At 33.6% G+C, this 16183-nt stretch overlaps 1 protein-coding gene across 9 annotated transcripts in view; it reads left to right on the top strand.

Moving 5' to 3' along the window:
• The window catches only part of LOC118267897 (transient receptor potential cation channel subfamily A member 1), a 186039-nt gene that overhangs the window by 88246 nt on the left and 81610 nt on the right, over window positions 1-16183 (top strand). For 3 of the 9 annotated variants that reach the window (XM_035582187.2, XM_035582194.2, XM_050703946.1), the window contains exon 1: window positions 6407-6736. The exons of the other annotated variants lie outside the window; for them this stretch is intronic. In XM_035582187.2, the coding sequence (XP_035438080.2) occupies window positions 6599-6736 (138 nt within the window). In that variant the 5' untranslated portion in view covers window positions 6407-6598. Of the gene's footprint in view, window positions 1-6406; window positions 6737-16183 lie in introns of those variants that run through there. 9 annotated transcript variants of the gene reach the window in all.

Genomic DNA, 16183 nt, shown 5'->3' on the forward strand with positions numbered 1-16183 from the left:
TTTGAGAGGCAACATAAAACCAACCCGCAATGATTTTATCTGATGGTAACAAAGCCAAAGCAGTGCTAAGTGCAACTTGTCTTCTGGTTAATTTATCTTTTGTTAGTTTGAGTTGTTTTCCTTTTTTCCATATTGCCTGGGTGAAATGGAAATAACAGCCGCTAATAGATATATTTACAAAAACATTTCGCATTGCGTTCATCGAAGCCACTTCATAGTCACATTTAAATATTTCTGGATTCCAATCAGGTAATGCAGATTTTAGCATACTAAATAAAATTTCATATGTTTGTTGATTTTTATGGCTCATGAGGGCATAAACAAGTGGCACAATGTTTATGTGTTTTTCTGTACTGCCCAAATCCCCATGAATGGTGTAGAGTTGGTAAAAGGGAGATGGACAGATCCAAAACGTTCCATCACCCAAGAACATCTTCAAATTTTTCATTTGATGTCGGGCAAATTCAGAGCAAAAAGCTATTACACGGATACCACTGTCATTGTAGTCTGCTAAATTAAATTCCTGATGAGCTGGAGGTACTTTAACTTCTTCAACATTTTTGAACTCAATTTTACTTACTTCAAATGCTACATTTCTGTGTTTATATAATGTTGTTTTGATAGACTTCAGGGCAGGGAATTCTTTTATTTTGTCAATTCCGGTATCTTTTAGTGAGCTCACAGCCGCGTTGTAAGCAGTGGGAATAGCAGGTGCTTCTGGATCCGCAAGTGTAGTTTTTAGTTTGAATAACCTCAAGGTAACTTCATTTCGCGCAAAATCAGGTTCACAAACATTGTGTCGTTTCTCAGCTACAACTTGATTGTCCTGTAAAATTAACCAATAAGGATTACTTTATTATTTTTTAAGTAAACAATATTGCACTTAATAGAATACAAAATTAAATAGGCATTAACAACCTTTAAAACTTATAACATTGTTATCCTATCAGAATAGTTCATATTTCACTTTATGCTTAACTAAAATATGTAATAATAATTGAATACAATTCACTTCAGCTACACTCTTTTACACTAGGTGTAATAGACTTGTTGACAAAAGAATGACGTCACACGTGCCGCCATGACAGAAACAGTTTTTGTTAACATGATTTTAAAATTTTAATATTGATAAATGATATTATAACACACATAACCTGAGTTATTATTGTCATTATTAATCACAAAATATAATAAGTAACTTACCATGACAAGATCCGGCACATTTATCTTGTGGTACACTCCCACAAAAGTCATTTTTATATTTGCATTTTTTACTGTATTGATGTCCGGCCCGGAGAAGTATGGTAGCTTTACCTTTTTTAACGTACTCTAAACAAACGTCAGTTGAACTACCAGCCATTTCCTTTATTTATTCCTATATTAAACTTGTTAAGAAAAGAATACTTACAGAAAGAATACTTTACTTACTTATACAGCTGCTCGGGCGAAAGTGGCGAGTCGCGATCTTCCCTTTGATGCCGTCACTTTTCCCGTCGCCAGCCAGCAAACAAAAAGTATTTATACGTAAGGTTTTATGTTCGTTCGGACAAACTAATAACTGCGAACTGATAAGAACTGCACGCTTGAACTACACTACACTACTAACCCTTAACGACTACGAAACAAAAACAAAAGATGGGTCGACCAATCACATACGAGCTAACTCGCACCCCGCTCCGCCACCGCCTTGCGCGCGCGCCTCTAGAAAATGAGCATCTTTTACAGTATTGTGTATCTTATTAGATAATTAGATATAAGGTCTTATTCCCAAACATCGTTAGAACAATTTCGTTGGGGCAACAATCTGTTTTTCGTTCTAATAAAATCGTAAAGTAGGTATTAAAATTTTGTTCTTACCTTATAAAAATAAAAGTACATGACTCATATATTTTATTTTTATATTGTTTTTATTTAACGTACCTAATTAGAAAAACTTAAGTGATTGTAATCTTTGATTTTACAAGGTATAAGAAAGTTACATTTTTTATTTTAAATTAATAATTGTACAATCTGTGATTTTATTAGGTATAAGAAAGTTATATTTTTAATTAATAAATGTAACATGATTCATATATTTAATTTTTTTAACGTACCTACCTAATGGGGATTATTGAAAGTTTTAGTTCACTTATCCCCATTAAATAAAAATTTTGGGTCAACGGGGAATAGTGAACAAAAAGTTCACTAATCCCCATCAATGGGGATCATCCAACGGGGAAAAGTGGAATAAGCCCATTTGTCGAACATTATTATTATTCTTCGAGTTTATTTATGAGAACTGCTAAGGAATAAATAGAAACTGGGTTTTTAGACGAGGATTAATACTCCCAGAGACCCAATAAGATGTAATTTCAAATGAGATTATTGAAAGCATTCAAGGCTATCTAAACCTTAACAAAAAAGTTCAAAACTCAAATATTTAACTGTTTTCAAGTCTTGACATGTATTTGGATAGCTGAAAAATATTTAAAGAAAACAAAGTATAAATGCATCCATAACATGCTTAACTCCGATGCTTTAGAAAATTTACTCACGTTCAATTTACGTCTTCATAAAAGTCGCTTCGTGTCACGAACATATATATTCCTGTCGTCACACGTATGTACTTACTTTATTAAGCAAAAAAATACAAGAGTTTGTTCTCGTGACACCGCCTTGAACCCGGCGCAATTCAGGGATTAACGCACGGTCGGTGAGACCAAATATTGTTCGTACAATTGCCTCGAGATCTAAAACAAAGGAACATTGGAACATTACCACGTTTTTTTGTTCAGACTATGCAGAATCTTAATTGTCATGGCAAATATAGACTGTCCCTCGAGATTTTGATGTTTCAATTAGAAACTCGCATGATCACAGCCCAAGCTCAATTATTGTAAATATTAAACTCTATTAATACTACCACTAGTACACTGACACAGATTTGTTTTTTTTTTTATATTTGCTGATCGACGTTTGGCCACTATCTCGCCTGGTGGTAAGCGAGGATACTACTATTAGCTCGGGCCTGGAAGATACCCAGGTATACCTTTTAGGAAAAAACAGACTTTGACAATGAATTTCACTCATTAGGAATTCGCACAAGCGTGTAGTACGATGATGGAAAGAACTTGGAATCAAACAATCTTTGTAGTATTTGACAACGCACACATTGTACAAAAAAGGAAACATTTTCTTAACTATGTCTGTGGTAATTAAAAATACACACAATACTAATAATTATGCCGATTATTAGTATTGTGTTACGATTATTACGCCTGTGGCAGGTGTGGCCTTTATGATAACATACTACGGCGTAGCAAGAATAAGTATCAGGTGTCTACAGGTATGCTACGCCGTAGCTCAAGAGATAACTCTGGATTTTTGTGTATGATGATACATTTCTAGGTAAATAATCTTACATAACAAAGTAAATAGTGTAATTAGTATGCAAGGCGGTATTAATTTTACCGTCTTCTTTTATGAATACCAGGTGGTCTATTCACCTACCAAAGTTAGGTAACAATTGTTTATATTTTCGACGCACTTAGCTAACGAAATACCTCTTTCAATTACTCACTGTCACTTCGATTCTAGTAGGAGACAGATTCTAATCTGCAATGAAAATTCGCTAATCAATCAAGGTAGGATATCGCGGATAATAGGTGGATATAAGCTAGGTAACCTTGATACCGAGGTTTAGTTTTCTATTAATAGTTTTCGTCTACTAGTTATCAGAAAGCGCTAGATTAAGTGCTTAAAATTTTAAACTAAAGAGTCTGGAATGGTTTTCCGGACTAATACTTGAAGAAAAGCCGTTTTGCCAAAGTGGTCTACCTTCTATTCCTTGAATGAAGTACAGGAATTGTCAGTATATTCAAAAGATAATCAGGTATTACTTTATTAGCATGCATAGCATTATTCGCGAAATAAGTATTTACTTAACAAACAATCGGTTATACATACCTAATGTATTGTTGACTATTGTTTTATATTAGGTTCAATAAAATCTGCTAGTCTGATGATGATGAGGTTTGGTCTCACCAATACTACCCGAAATTTATCACAGTAGTTTTGAATGTGTATTCCGTCGCTATTTTTTATGGAATAGGAGGCAAACGAGCAGGTTCACCTGATGGTAAGCGATCAGCGCCACCGATATCTTAAAATTGAATTTCCTGGCATTTATGCTCTTTTAGTCGCATTCATATATCAAAGAAAGCAGACAGATCACCCGATGACAAGTGCTCAGTGTCCTCCATGGAGAGCCACCACATCAGGCGAGTTTACAAGTGCTTTATATTACAGGGAGCTCGCTCGTAATGAAACATGGCTCTCCATAATTAGATGATTTTATTATTTGCTAACCATTCTTATGGTTGCCATGTCTTTGTTATTTACACACCAGACTTGCAGCTTCATCTCTTACTCATTTCTTTGTATGTTTCTATTGGTATAATAATAAGACGGGTATCAGTTGATTAGTTCTAAAGTTAAAGTATTATATGCATCAACTGGTGCGGGTGAATGGAAAAATAACTCAATGGTGGGATAACTCATTGATTGTGGGGATTAGTGCCCCAAAAAAAATCATTATAACGTAGGTAGTTGTAAGAAACAAAATCATTATAACTTAGGTAGTTATAAGAAAAAAATCATTATTATTTAACAGTTCGATTCTAAATGCTAGAGGTATGGTAAAATATAGCTAGATAGGTCCTAGGTCCACTTTACTTCGATCTGGATGTGTCTGTATTTGCTTTACCTGGGAACTGCCTTTTGGCGCGTTAGTCAACCGTAATGTCGATATTATTATTTACAGAAAATATGAAGGGTCGATACATATTACACTGCCTTTTATCAATACACCACAATATCTCCGAGACTCAACAAAATAATTCCAAGAATTGGCATATATTATACACCATTGTTACAGTTGTTGAATACAGTACATGAGGTTCTTCTCTAGAGTGATTTATTATAAGAATTCTAATTTATTCTTCAGGACCAAATAACTTCCTTTCAATATTAGCATTCCGTGACATTCCAACTGCTAACTTTCTTCTTCATATATGAGGGATTCCCTTATCTGCATGCTTGGTGGGCTGATTAAAGTATGAAGAGGTCGAGTATAAATAGTTCAGGTTTGTCAGAGAGCTGGTTTTATTACACCCACGGGAAGAGTAGGAGTGGTTATTTTTTGAACTCTAGAATAAACAACTGTAAGGCGAAATATTATGTTACCAATGTTTAGGCTAGCTGCTAGACTATTATGGTTAACTATATCATTGTTGTTTTCAAAATCGTCTTTTAGACATAACATGACACCTAGTTTTTACCGATCAGGTCGATCGATCCCTATGTACTATAGTTTCTCTTGATTACTTATATTAAATCTTAACTTAAAGCAATCACTTCATTTGACTAATCACGAATAAAAGTTTTCAAATTCGGGAAATGTAACTGATATTTACCTTGTGGTTATTAAATCGATACTAACCGAACAGTTAATCAAGAATCATTTATAAAAACATAAATTGTTCTAAACTCTAAACACTTGACTACCTACCTCATTGGATGAGTGGTCGCAAGTGTGACTGCTGGACAACGAATCTCGGGTTTGATTGCCGGGTAGGGCAAAGTATTACTGGGCCTTTTTGGGCCTTTCGAAAATTTCTCAGTGGTAGCACAGAGCCTGGAACTGTGTCCAGTATATGACAATAGGCTCACCCCCTATTACATGGGACTTATAACACAAATGGTGAAAAGTGGGTGTAAAATGCATAACGGCATTGTAATGCCGTAATGTGCACCTACCTGTGTACCTATAACTGTGTGAAAAAATACACATATATATAAAATACATCCTAAAGTACGATACTAACCAGGATCACTAAGCTTAAGTTCAATGACCTAAGTTACAAACTCATTGAGCGTAACACGTGTTTTGACGATCACCATGAAATGAAACCAACTTTATTATTATATAGTAAAATAACAGCCTTTTTGTGAATATTGGAATCTATTTTTAACTCAATATGACGATGTGAAATCACCTCTTTACCTAACAATCTATAATAAAATTATCCTACCTGATTAATCTGAGTATCGATCAAAATAACATCATTATCATTGTATTTACATCTTTATTAACATTTAATAGAGTTCTTTTGTCATAGTATGTGCCATGCACTATTGCTAAATCTAATAGAAAGACCACAACAAAAAATAAATATCCAGTTTGATCATAATAAACAACTTTACCACTAAATATTCCCAATTTTATCAGTCCAAAATACGTCTTCAATAATAAAGAAAAATAAACAGAAAAGGTGGTGGCGTTTTGTAGAATTCTCCTAGTACGTTTATATGTTATATAAGTTGAACAACGCGGAGGAGAGCTTTTAGTAAGAGTCATGTAGCCGGCGACACCGCTCGCTCCATCGGTACGCGATCATGACACTAATACAGTTCGCTTCCACAAGAATAAGTTCGAATTGAGTTTGTTACAAAAATAAATTTATTTAAACAATAATTAAACACAGTTGGATAAATTAAAATTAAATAATTTTGCTTAGAAACTTGGTTTGTTTTTAAATTGACCGCGAAGTTTTTAGTGATGGGTTCGTTCAGTCAATCGAAACGGTTGAAAAATCTGCAAAATTTAAAAAGTGGCGCCATTAAGTTGCCGAGGCATTGGTCTAAGATGCTTGGGCTGGTTAATGTCAGCAAGGCTTCAGCTGAGGAGATATTGCAAGTAAGTGGAATAAATAATAAACAATACAACCCGTTTCTCAACAGAGCATTCAATATTTGACTTTTATAAAATACTTGTAATTCAGAATCATATTATGTTATACGGATTTTCCAAAAAAAAAATATAATACATATTTACAAAGAATTGGGAATCATTAAAGCCACTCTTTTAGCTTAGGCAATAATTTACAAAGTTACTGAGTCACTTCAGATATTGAAGTGGTCATTAGCTACACTGGATTTATTACCGTTTACTACACATTTTAAGCGGTTATTAAAGGTAATTAGAGACTAACATTGTGATTTGAGTTTAAAACAAAAAGAAAAAAGGAATTGTATGTAAGAGGAGCATAAATTTTCTATCCTTAATTTAAAATTCTGAAATAAACTCAGTCTTTAATGTGAAAAATCAATACATTTTCTATTTTGAGACTTAAGAATTTCAGTTGTTATTACCGTCGTATTTTATTTTATTGATATTCGAGTTTATTTTTACCCGACTGCGCCAGAAGGAGGGTTATTTATTAAAGATCTTTAGAACCAGTGATTAAATGTTTATAAATAATTAATGAGAAAATTATTTAATTAATGAAATAATAATCTTAACTAAAATTAAAAAAATAATAACATTTATCTATTGTATTAAATTGCTGTTTTATTATTTTATCTATTGTATAATATAAGATTTAAATTGCTGTTTATAAAGAAAACGCGTAGTAGACACGAATTTTAAATAAGTAATTCAGAATAATACTTATAACGTAAACTAAATTTAACATAAAAAATACGATTTAAAATATTTTCTGTCTCCAAAATATTTTCGTGTCCCACGTTGGGCGCCAACTTACTCCACAAAACTTTCGTTAATTTCAATAAACGGAGTTTAATCGAAACAGCATCTAATTAGAATGGTTAAACGAAGCCTTCGTAGGAAATTGTTTGTTTAATTTTAATCTAACAAAGCGACACAGCTTTGTGTTTGCTCTAACTAACATCTTAAAGTCATATTTCGGAAAACCTAATTTCTTTTGGTATTATGAAAAATATGGCGTTTTTTTATTTAAATTGATATGAACAAAATACAATGGATCGAATGTGTGTCATGAATTAAATGTTGTATAATATATTTAATCCTGTAATAGTCACACAAAGTAGACAAAACCTTTATAAATAACATTAACTTTAATAATATAAGTCCAAAATGTTCCATAAATCGTTGCTTCTTATCTTTTGTCAGCGTTTTACCTTAAAGAGAACCTTCTAGGTAAGAGAGATCAAAACTACCTCAAATACGAAAAATCGCCTCCTCACTACGTAAATAACGTTTTTGTTATTTACTGAAACAATATTTTGCACAACTTATTATCTAAGGAACCACTAAAGGAACTTAATGCAGTCAGTCGGTGGTTTTCGAAAAATCCCTTGTCCTGAGCTAATGAAGCTATTCATAAACATGGCTTTTTCGGTTCCTCAATGCTGACATTAACATCAGAAAGGAAAATATTTGGCAGGCGATAGTGTGATGGATTGACTTTTACATTTCAATATAATAGTTCACAGGAAATGGTAGAGGAAATGCAACCTTAAGAACAAAGTTAAGTAGAAACAAGGGACTCTATTTTTGTGTAAAACGCGGAAAAACTTTACTTTATCGATTGAAAAAACACATTTGTTTACTTCAAGTTTAGTGTTTAAGTAAAGTCATAGTATATTTGATCATTATAAATATAGTATACATGAATGTACATAGTATGTTGCTTTTGCTCTAAAAATTAATTCTGGCAACATTTATTAGTTCATATAATATGGTTGTTTGGGTGAAACAGTTTAAATATAATCATCTAAACATTATTATGGAAAATAATTGCTGCGACGTAAAGTACAGTGTCCAACAATCATTCAGTGTTTAGAAAATTGAAGATTTTTAACAATGAACTGTAAGTGGAGCATGTTGTTACAAACAATGCGATCGTAACCAGCAAAGAAACATAAAGTTGCTTTACGGTTTCTTTATTTTCAAATAATTTCCTACTTCGAGTGCAAAGCCGTAACCTCGTATTTATAATATAATTACTTATTAACTCTGAAATCCTGTTGCGGAATTCTATTTATTTCTATTTCGCATGTAATACATTTTTGAACGTTAATATAAAAAAATAACCAATTGATTCTTCATTTTATTTCCTCATCAAATACTTGAAACACGATTTAAAATAACGTAAGTTAAGTTAACATAAGTTGAATGTTTACCATTAAATATCAGTTTTAAATGTGACGAAATATTTAATTATGAAGACTCCATTTATATAATCAGTGAAAATGACCATAAAACCCCGGCATCGCTTAAAATCATTAAACAATATAATATTTCTTAAGTAAGAAGTCACTCACAGGTCATACTGTTTATATTACTAACTAGCTTTTGACTTCGTTCGCGTGGAATAGTGACTTCCGGCAAATTTTTGGTTTTAACCACATAGTTCCCGATCTCGCGGGATCTCTTCAAAAATGAGATGTGGAAGATATTCCAGGGAACTCTTCAAAAATCAACATAATGAGCTCTGCGTTTGAATTTAATAGATGTATACTCACTTAGGGCATTGAAAAAATAGTTTAAAAACGGACTTAAACTTACGAATTTATAACAATTAAAAAAGAAACTATATTACAACCTATCCTCTATGCTATAATAACCAAGCTTAAACTAAATAATTTAAAAGAAACGACTTAAATCTAATCTAATAATTAATATAAATTAGACTTACAATTTTATTAAAAAAACTAACTACAGTAACTACTAATAATCGATATCAAACTAAACCTACGTTAAATAGTTTAACCAAAAAACCAGGAAAACCCAACAAATAAACTTATTAATTGACAAATACAACGAAACCAATTTAGAATATACGAAACAGCAGGACCACTACAGACAAATAATCATACGACTGATAATACACTTTTTCTACGATAGTACCGAAGCGCTCGGCCGATACCCAACCAAATGAATGTTAGCGCGATCTATTTCGATCCCAACGCCATCTATCGAGGATAAAGACAACTTGGATTATTTATTTATACTCCGTTCGGGCATTTTCTTTGTACTATCAGTTTAATTATAGTGATATTATTTTTTTCATACCTTTTTACTATTTATTTACTTTTTTTCGATGAATTAAAACAATAACATGAACCGAAGTCGTGTAACGATCGACATAGAATTATTATATCCGTTAGAGCATTTTCTTTGTACTAAATGTTTTATTATATTGATATTATTTTTTTCATACCTTTTTACTATTTATTTACTTTTTTTCGATAAATTAAAACAATAACGAAATGAAGTCGTGTAACGATGCAAAGACATAGAATTATTTATAAATAATTTATTTCTCATTTTTATTTCTTGGTTAGATACGTCCTTACTAAGGTTCTAAACTGAGTATCTGTACCAGATGCTTCAACCAAATTCCAATAGTTGACGGACGATTAATGGTATAAGCATAGAATGTTCGACGTAATTCTTTAAATTGACATAACTTCATTATTTATGAACCGATTGAAATGAAACAAACACTAAATGTAAATTGTTAGCATCCCAAAATATACTTCGTGAAAACCGCATCCAATTCGGATTAGCCGTTTCTGATATTAGCGTACAGACGAACAGACAAACGACAAACAACATACAGACAAACAGACAAACAGATTAAACAGACAGAAGTTAATTACATTTCTGGGTTCGACCATGACATAACAATAACCCCTTCTATTTTTTTTAATTTTCAATGTACAGACAGCACTTTTCTAACTTTATTATATGTATAGCTGATTGAATTTAGGATATACTTTATACTTTACATTGTCACACATAAATGATTTAATCGATTCTGGGTTTTTGTTCCATACATTTTTTTGCAAATTACTTTTTACTATTAAAGACCCGTTATCAGTTATTAGTATAAATATTAGGTAATTTATTCCGTTTTCCTACGGGTACAGGGTCAAAACCCACGCGGATTAGGTGGCGATCGAACAGTCTAGTATCCTCTATGAATGTTATCAAAATAATATTTCTGTTGTCAAGGACCTAAACACGTGGCCTTCCTTCTATGGCCTGCTATAAACACCACTTCGTTTTATTGTCTTAAGTCCATCACTTAATTTGAGTGGCAATTTTGTAATCTTTCGAAAACGTCTAACCCTGTTAGCGACAGTACGTACGGCAATAGTTTTAATTGAAAAATTTCTTCGTAAGTGGTGATATGAAGTATTTGTGTAGGTAACTGCGAAATGAAAACGATGCAAAGGCCTCAATATTCTGGGTTAGATACGCTTACAACTAATGAGTTCACAAATGCTTTATTCTAATGTGACGACGTTATTTATTTAACATTTGTAATTCAAATTATTTCATTATCTTGAAAGAAATACACAAAGACTTTTTGTTATATCAAAATAACTTTTAATTATAATTCTTAATGTTGTTATATAGGTACTTCTTTGCGATTAAAATATGTGATTATAAGAGAAAATTACTTTCTCTGACCGTGACGTGACCTTTGGAACTAAGATAAAGTATTTCTTATAAAATACATTTATCATCACCATCGCATGGTGATGATCACACAGTCACTGAAAAGGATATCATCAAGGATATCGAAAGTTGATATCCGTCCACGCTGCGCGCTGGTACGCGGCCTCAACTCGAGAACCTTTCTGCCCCAGCGGCCCGTCAGTTCTACGACCTATGTGCACTGCCCAGTGCCAGAGCTTACTAACATCTTAGGCTATATTGGCGATTTGCAGATTTCCTCATAGATCATCACAGGTATACCCACTGATTGTAGACATTCGTCTTGAGGTGCTTAGGTATTACGGACGAGAAGATGTTGCGTAGTTTCCCTAAAGGTGTTGGAAGCGGGGGACACAGGGCAGCAGCAGACTACGTGATGTCGCTTCATGTCAACAAGACACGTCGTTATGACCTGTTACTGCATGATGATAGTGTTATGATGGTGACACTGGCGAGTGGAAGACTCGACGACGTGTCGCTAACGCTGATCCGGAGCCGCGGACTACCTAGCGAGTTTACCGGAGCTCCGACTCGAAAAACAGGAGCAGGAAATGGGGTGGTTTTTAGTCAGTAAGAGTCTGACACTCCCTCTCGTCTCGCCCAAGTCGGAAGAAGTCATTGGATGATAGTCCCCCTTAAAAAAGCTTCGTTTCGATACCAACGGATGTAATTCCATAGAAACCAGTAGTGACGCTTGCGACACGTCGTCCGCTGCGCCCACTTCCAACTCATACCTCAACGCTGCCCATCCAAGTAAACATTGTATGCATCCATAAAATGTGTATGGTATGGTAGTCAGCCATGGTAGTCCAAAATTAAGCTAAGACCCTTTCTCTACAGAAGAAAATAATCATAATATTTACTCCTGTAGCTTATTTAGTTCTGACAAGTAGTATAACAGCTTAGAAAGTTCAGGCTTATCAGGGAGTTCTGCTTCTCAGACTCTGTCAAATGACCCAAAGTCGGCTCTTACGATAAGACGAAGGGTAAAGGTGGAGACAAATGTATTGCACTCTGTCGTCACCGGACGAGACAAATGTTATGGCTCTATGAAAGTTGTCTACTCTTTCTACTAGTGAATAATTTGTATTAATGCGCTGTTAATGTCAGTAATTAGAAAATACTCTACAATTTGAAACCTTTCATAAAGCATCGAACTCTTTTGATATGATTGCTACTGACATATTTTTGTTTACATCTTCAAGCTCACTGCCTATTTGCCTGGTTAATTATTAGACGATAAATCAACTTCACATTCAAGAAGGAAAGTATTTTAAACATTTTGTTTTTCTTCTCTCAGAAACAGCCAAAATCTTAAGAAATCCCTTCGAGCGGTTACTGTGGTCAGTAATGGATTGCGAGAGGCTGAGTTAATTAATTGACGCTGTTATTAAAACATTTAAAGCATTCATTAATTAAGAACTGTTGTATAGAAACAATTCTGTAACTGTCGTTCTTCCGTAGTTATAGATTGTTGAAATTGAGTAACTATTTGTACTTTTGTCTATTATAATTTGTATATTATGTGATGAGTCAACATTTGAACACTATGTCACGTGGTGATGTATAGATATGTATATGTAGACTCAAACGGCATATTATGATCTCTTTACTGTATAGAGGTGGCAAAAGTATATTCTATTCAACTTTCGGCCACAATAAGGCTACCTATATACATATGATGACATAATGATTAAAAGCTGTAACTCAGTCAAAGAGCCTGCATCATCTACTTTGTCAGATCGCCTATCTTCAGTCCACCTCATTGAATATTCATAATAGTTATACCATCGCCCTCAAAAGCTGACATAGTTTAAACACAATTTGGATTTTTCTATTAAAACTTCTTTCCTAGCTATTCCTTCTTCTAAAACCTTTTAAAAAATAGACCGAAGGTCCTCTTTGAGTAGATTAATACAAGGTCCATTACGGTAGAGGTCGATTAGCTTATTATACAAAATTGAATCTTAAGGGATAAGGATTAAGATCTACTTTTTTGCGTGTTACGTTTCTTACGTTTTAGGGTTTGATTAAAGTGTTGTTTTGGTTATGAACGAATTGAGTCATCTGGCTACTAAACTGTACGTACCGACGTACTTTGTAATAATTGTACGCACTTATTATTTGCTGCTAATGTTTTAAAAGTCAGTGACATTAGTAGTAACTGTTTTATTAACGTATTTACAGAGCGTGGTTAGCTGTGCTTCGGTTCAGTCTAAGTATTATTAAGTTTTACTTTACTAATACTGACTACAAATACTTCACAAACTGTGTAATAAAAACCAATAATCTGCCTATTCAAGATTATAGGGGTGATATTATTTTATGGTGTTGACAAAACAGAGAGAAAACATGATTTTGTTGTTGTTTATTCATATAAAGGGAACTGTCGCGAACAGTTATTTTAATATCATAGTTCGAACCTTGTAGATGTATCTCTATGTTTCGATAAATTTCTATCACGAGTGACTCAAGGCCAGTTTATTCATTCAAACTATGGCAAAAATCGTTTAATTCACTAACTTTATAAAAATAACTTTAATGTACGTTACACGTGGTGGCTAGTTAACATCATCATATTAATAACCAGCTTTTGCCCATGAATTCGCCCGTCTAGAATAATGATTTCTCTTATAACTTATTGTCTTCTCTAAGATCTGTATCAAATATACGAATCAATTCTGTAGGTACTTTAGTTTTCTTTACAGAGCAGGATTAAAACAGACGTAGCTACTACACCCATCCAGATATAGTTATTGTTCGATCTGAAGGCTTAAGAGGGCCGGGGGCCTTTGTTTAGCAGTAGACGTTTTCCGGCGGTAAAAGTACCCGGTGTGATGCCTAGGAAATTAAAGTATTATTAGACCAAGTTTCATCGAAATCGGACCGATAGTTTTTGTGTGATGCGTAAACTCACAAACAGGCAAACGGACAGACAAAATTAGTATTTTCTACTAAGTAACAATGTTTATCCCTATTATAGTTTTTTTTTTATTTTGTATTGCTTCTATTTTGTGTTTTTTCTCAGAATTCTCAGTAACAACAGAAACACTTGAATTATCCCGATATCCATCAATAGTCTCACCCTTTTTTTTGAGCCCACGGGGAAAATCGTCCAATGACTTCTCCTGACTTAGGTGAGGCGGTCCTCGCAGGGATGACACCCGGACTCTTACTGACTAAGGAAACCACTCCCGTTCCTTCTCCTGCTTTGATGCCAGGAGTATTATTATACCCATCGAAATCGGACCGGTAGTTTTTGCGTGTTTTGTGAACACACAAACAGTCAGACGACAGACATCCGGATTTTTGGGTTTAGTTCAGCCCTAAATTGTATATGCCATCTGTGTGTTCTCAGAGATCCTTGATTATCCTGATATCCATCAATAGTCTCACCCCTACAGAGATGCGTTTCAGAACACCACGCAAGGGATTCATGACGTCTGTTGTGATTTTATAAGTGTTTTTTTAAAGGTATTAAGCTTTCAATTACGTAATTACATTAAGATTGTATTACTAAAAATAGAAATCATTATTATTCTAATTAAACGCTTGGCTTCCTTAAAGACTATTCTTGTTTCACTTCTAATCATATTTTAACAATAAAATGACACTTTGATGAAGAGCTTACGAATGAGAGTGGTTTTTAATGTGGCAGTAAGAAGGAATTTTATAAGTCGGGAAGATGGTTTTCTCGTGGACGTTGGCATGAAGTTCAAGCGAATATCGTCTAATACATAATTTATACGTACATAATAGGTATAATTGGTGAAAAGATGTGCGATATATTGTATTGCTGAGAATTTTCATCGAATCTGACTAAAAACACGCATACGATAACATAAAACATGATCAACACGGTAGTTCACTCTAGTCCAATACTTTTATCTCAAAAACGTTACTTTTCTATGAATTTTGTAGGAGACGCAACTTATGACGCATATTTTTTTTGCGTCAAATAGTATACTTATTTCTGTAAAATTAGGTAGAAAAATTAAATAAATAAGTGAAACTACAGACCTAGGAAACACCCACTTGCCTAGTAATGTTCTATAGAATACTACTAATACTGAACAAGTAGACTAAATTAGAGTCAAAACTCAATAAATCATACATAAAGTCCCCCATTCATTGTCAAAGTACTGTCCCCACATTTGCATATATGTTAGGTATCATAAATTTTACTTGTGCGACCATATGCAATCAACATACTAATGAGTAGTGTCCCTAATTCTGCTAAAATTTGAACCAGTGTGCACGATTTCAATTGAAAATTTGTTCTTGTCAATTAGCTATATGTAAGGAATTGTGTGTTTTATGAGTACGTAAGTACACGTAAGAAGTAACTGTACCTCTACTATGAGTTTGCCTAGTAAATCCGCAGACACTGTAGTTGAAAAAAATATGCAAACTGGAACAGCGCCTCTAGCGGATAGTTTAAGTACCTATATGAGTTGCTCTAACTATCACTGTCTCAATGTCATAGTTTACTATACTACAATGACTGTAGTTTGGCTAAATCGTTCATTCTTTTCAAACAATATTGGATCATGAAGTTTAGCCGTTGCTATAGCGACAAACTATTACTAGAGTGCGGCACTCACCAACTTTAATGTACGTGATAGCATCATTAATATTTTTCAAACCTAATATTTTTTATAAAGTCGGTAGAACATATTTTGTTCATATGTTGAAACGTGCGGCATTAGAAGATGATCGACAGGAACAAAGAATATCCTCTAAGCAACATGCGTGAAATCCTTGGGAATCAATTCGACATGAATATGATTGTATTTGTTTTAGATTGCTTTGTTGGTGAATGATTGCAAGTGCCACTGCCGGGCAAGGGGTATAAATAGGGGTCTAGATGTA

Source organism: Spodoptera frugiperda, chromosome 25, assembly GCF_023101765.2.
Source record: "Spodoptera frugiperda isolate SF20-4 chromosome 25, AGI-APGP_CSIRO_Sfru_2.0, whole genome shotgun sequence".
NCBI lineage: Eukaryota > Metazoa > Arthropoda > Insecta > Lepidoptera > Noctuidae > Spodoptera > Spodoptera frugiperda.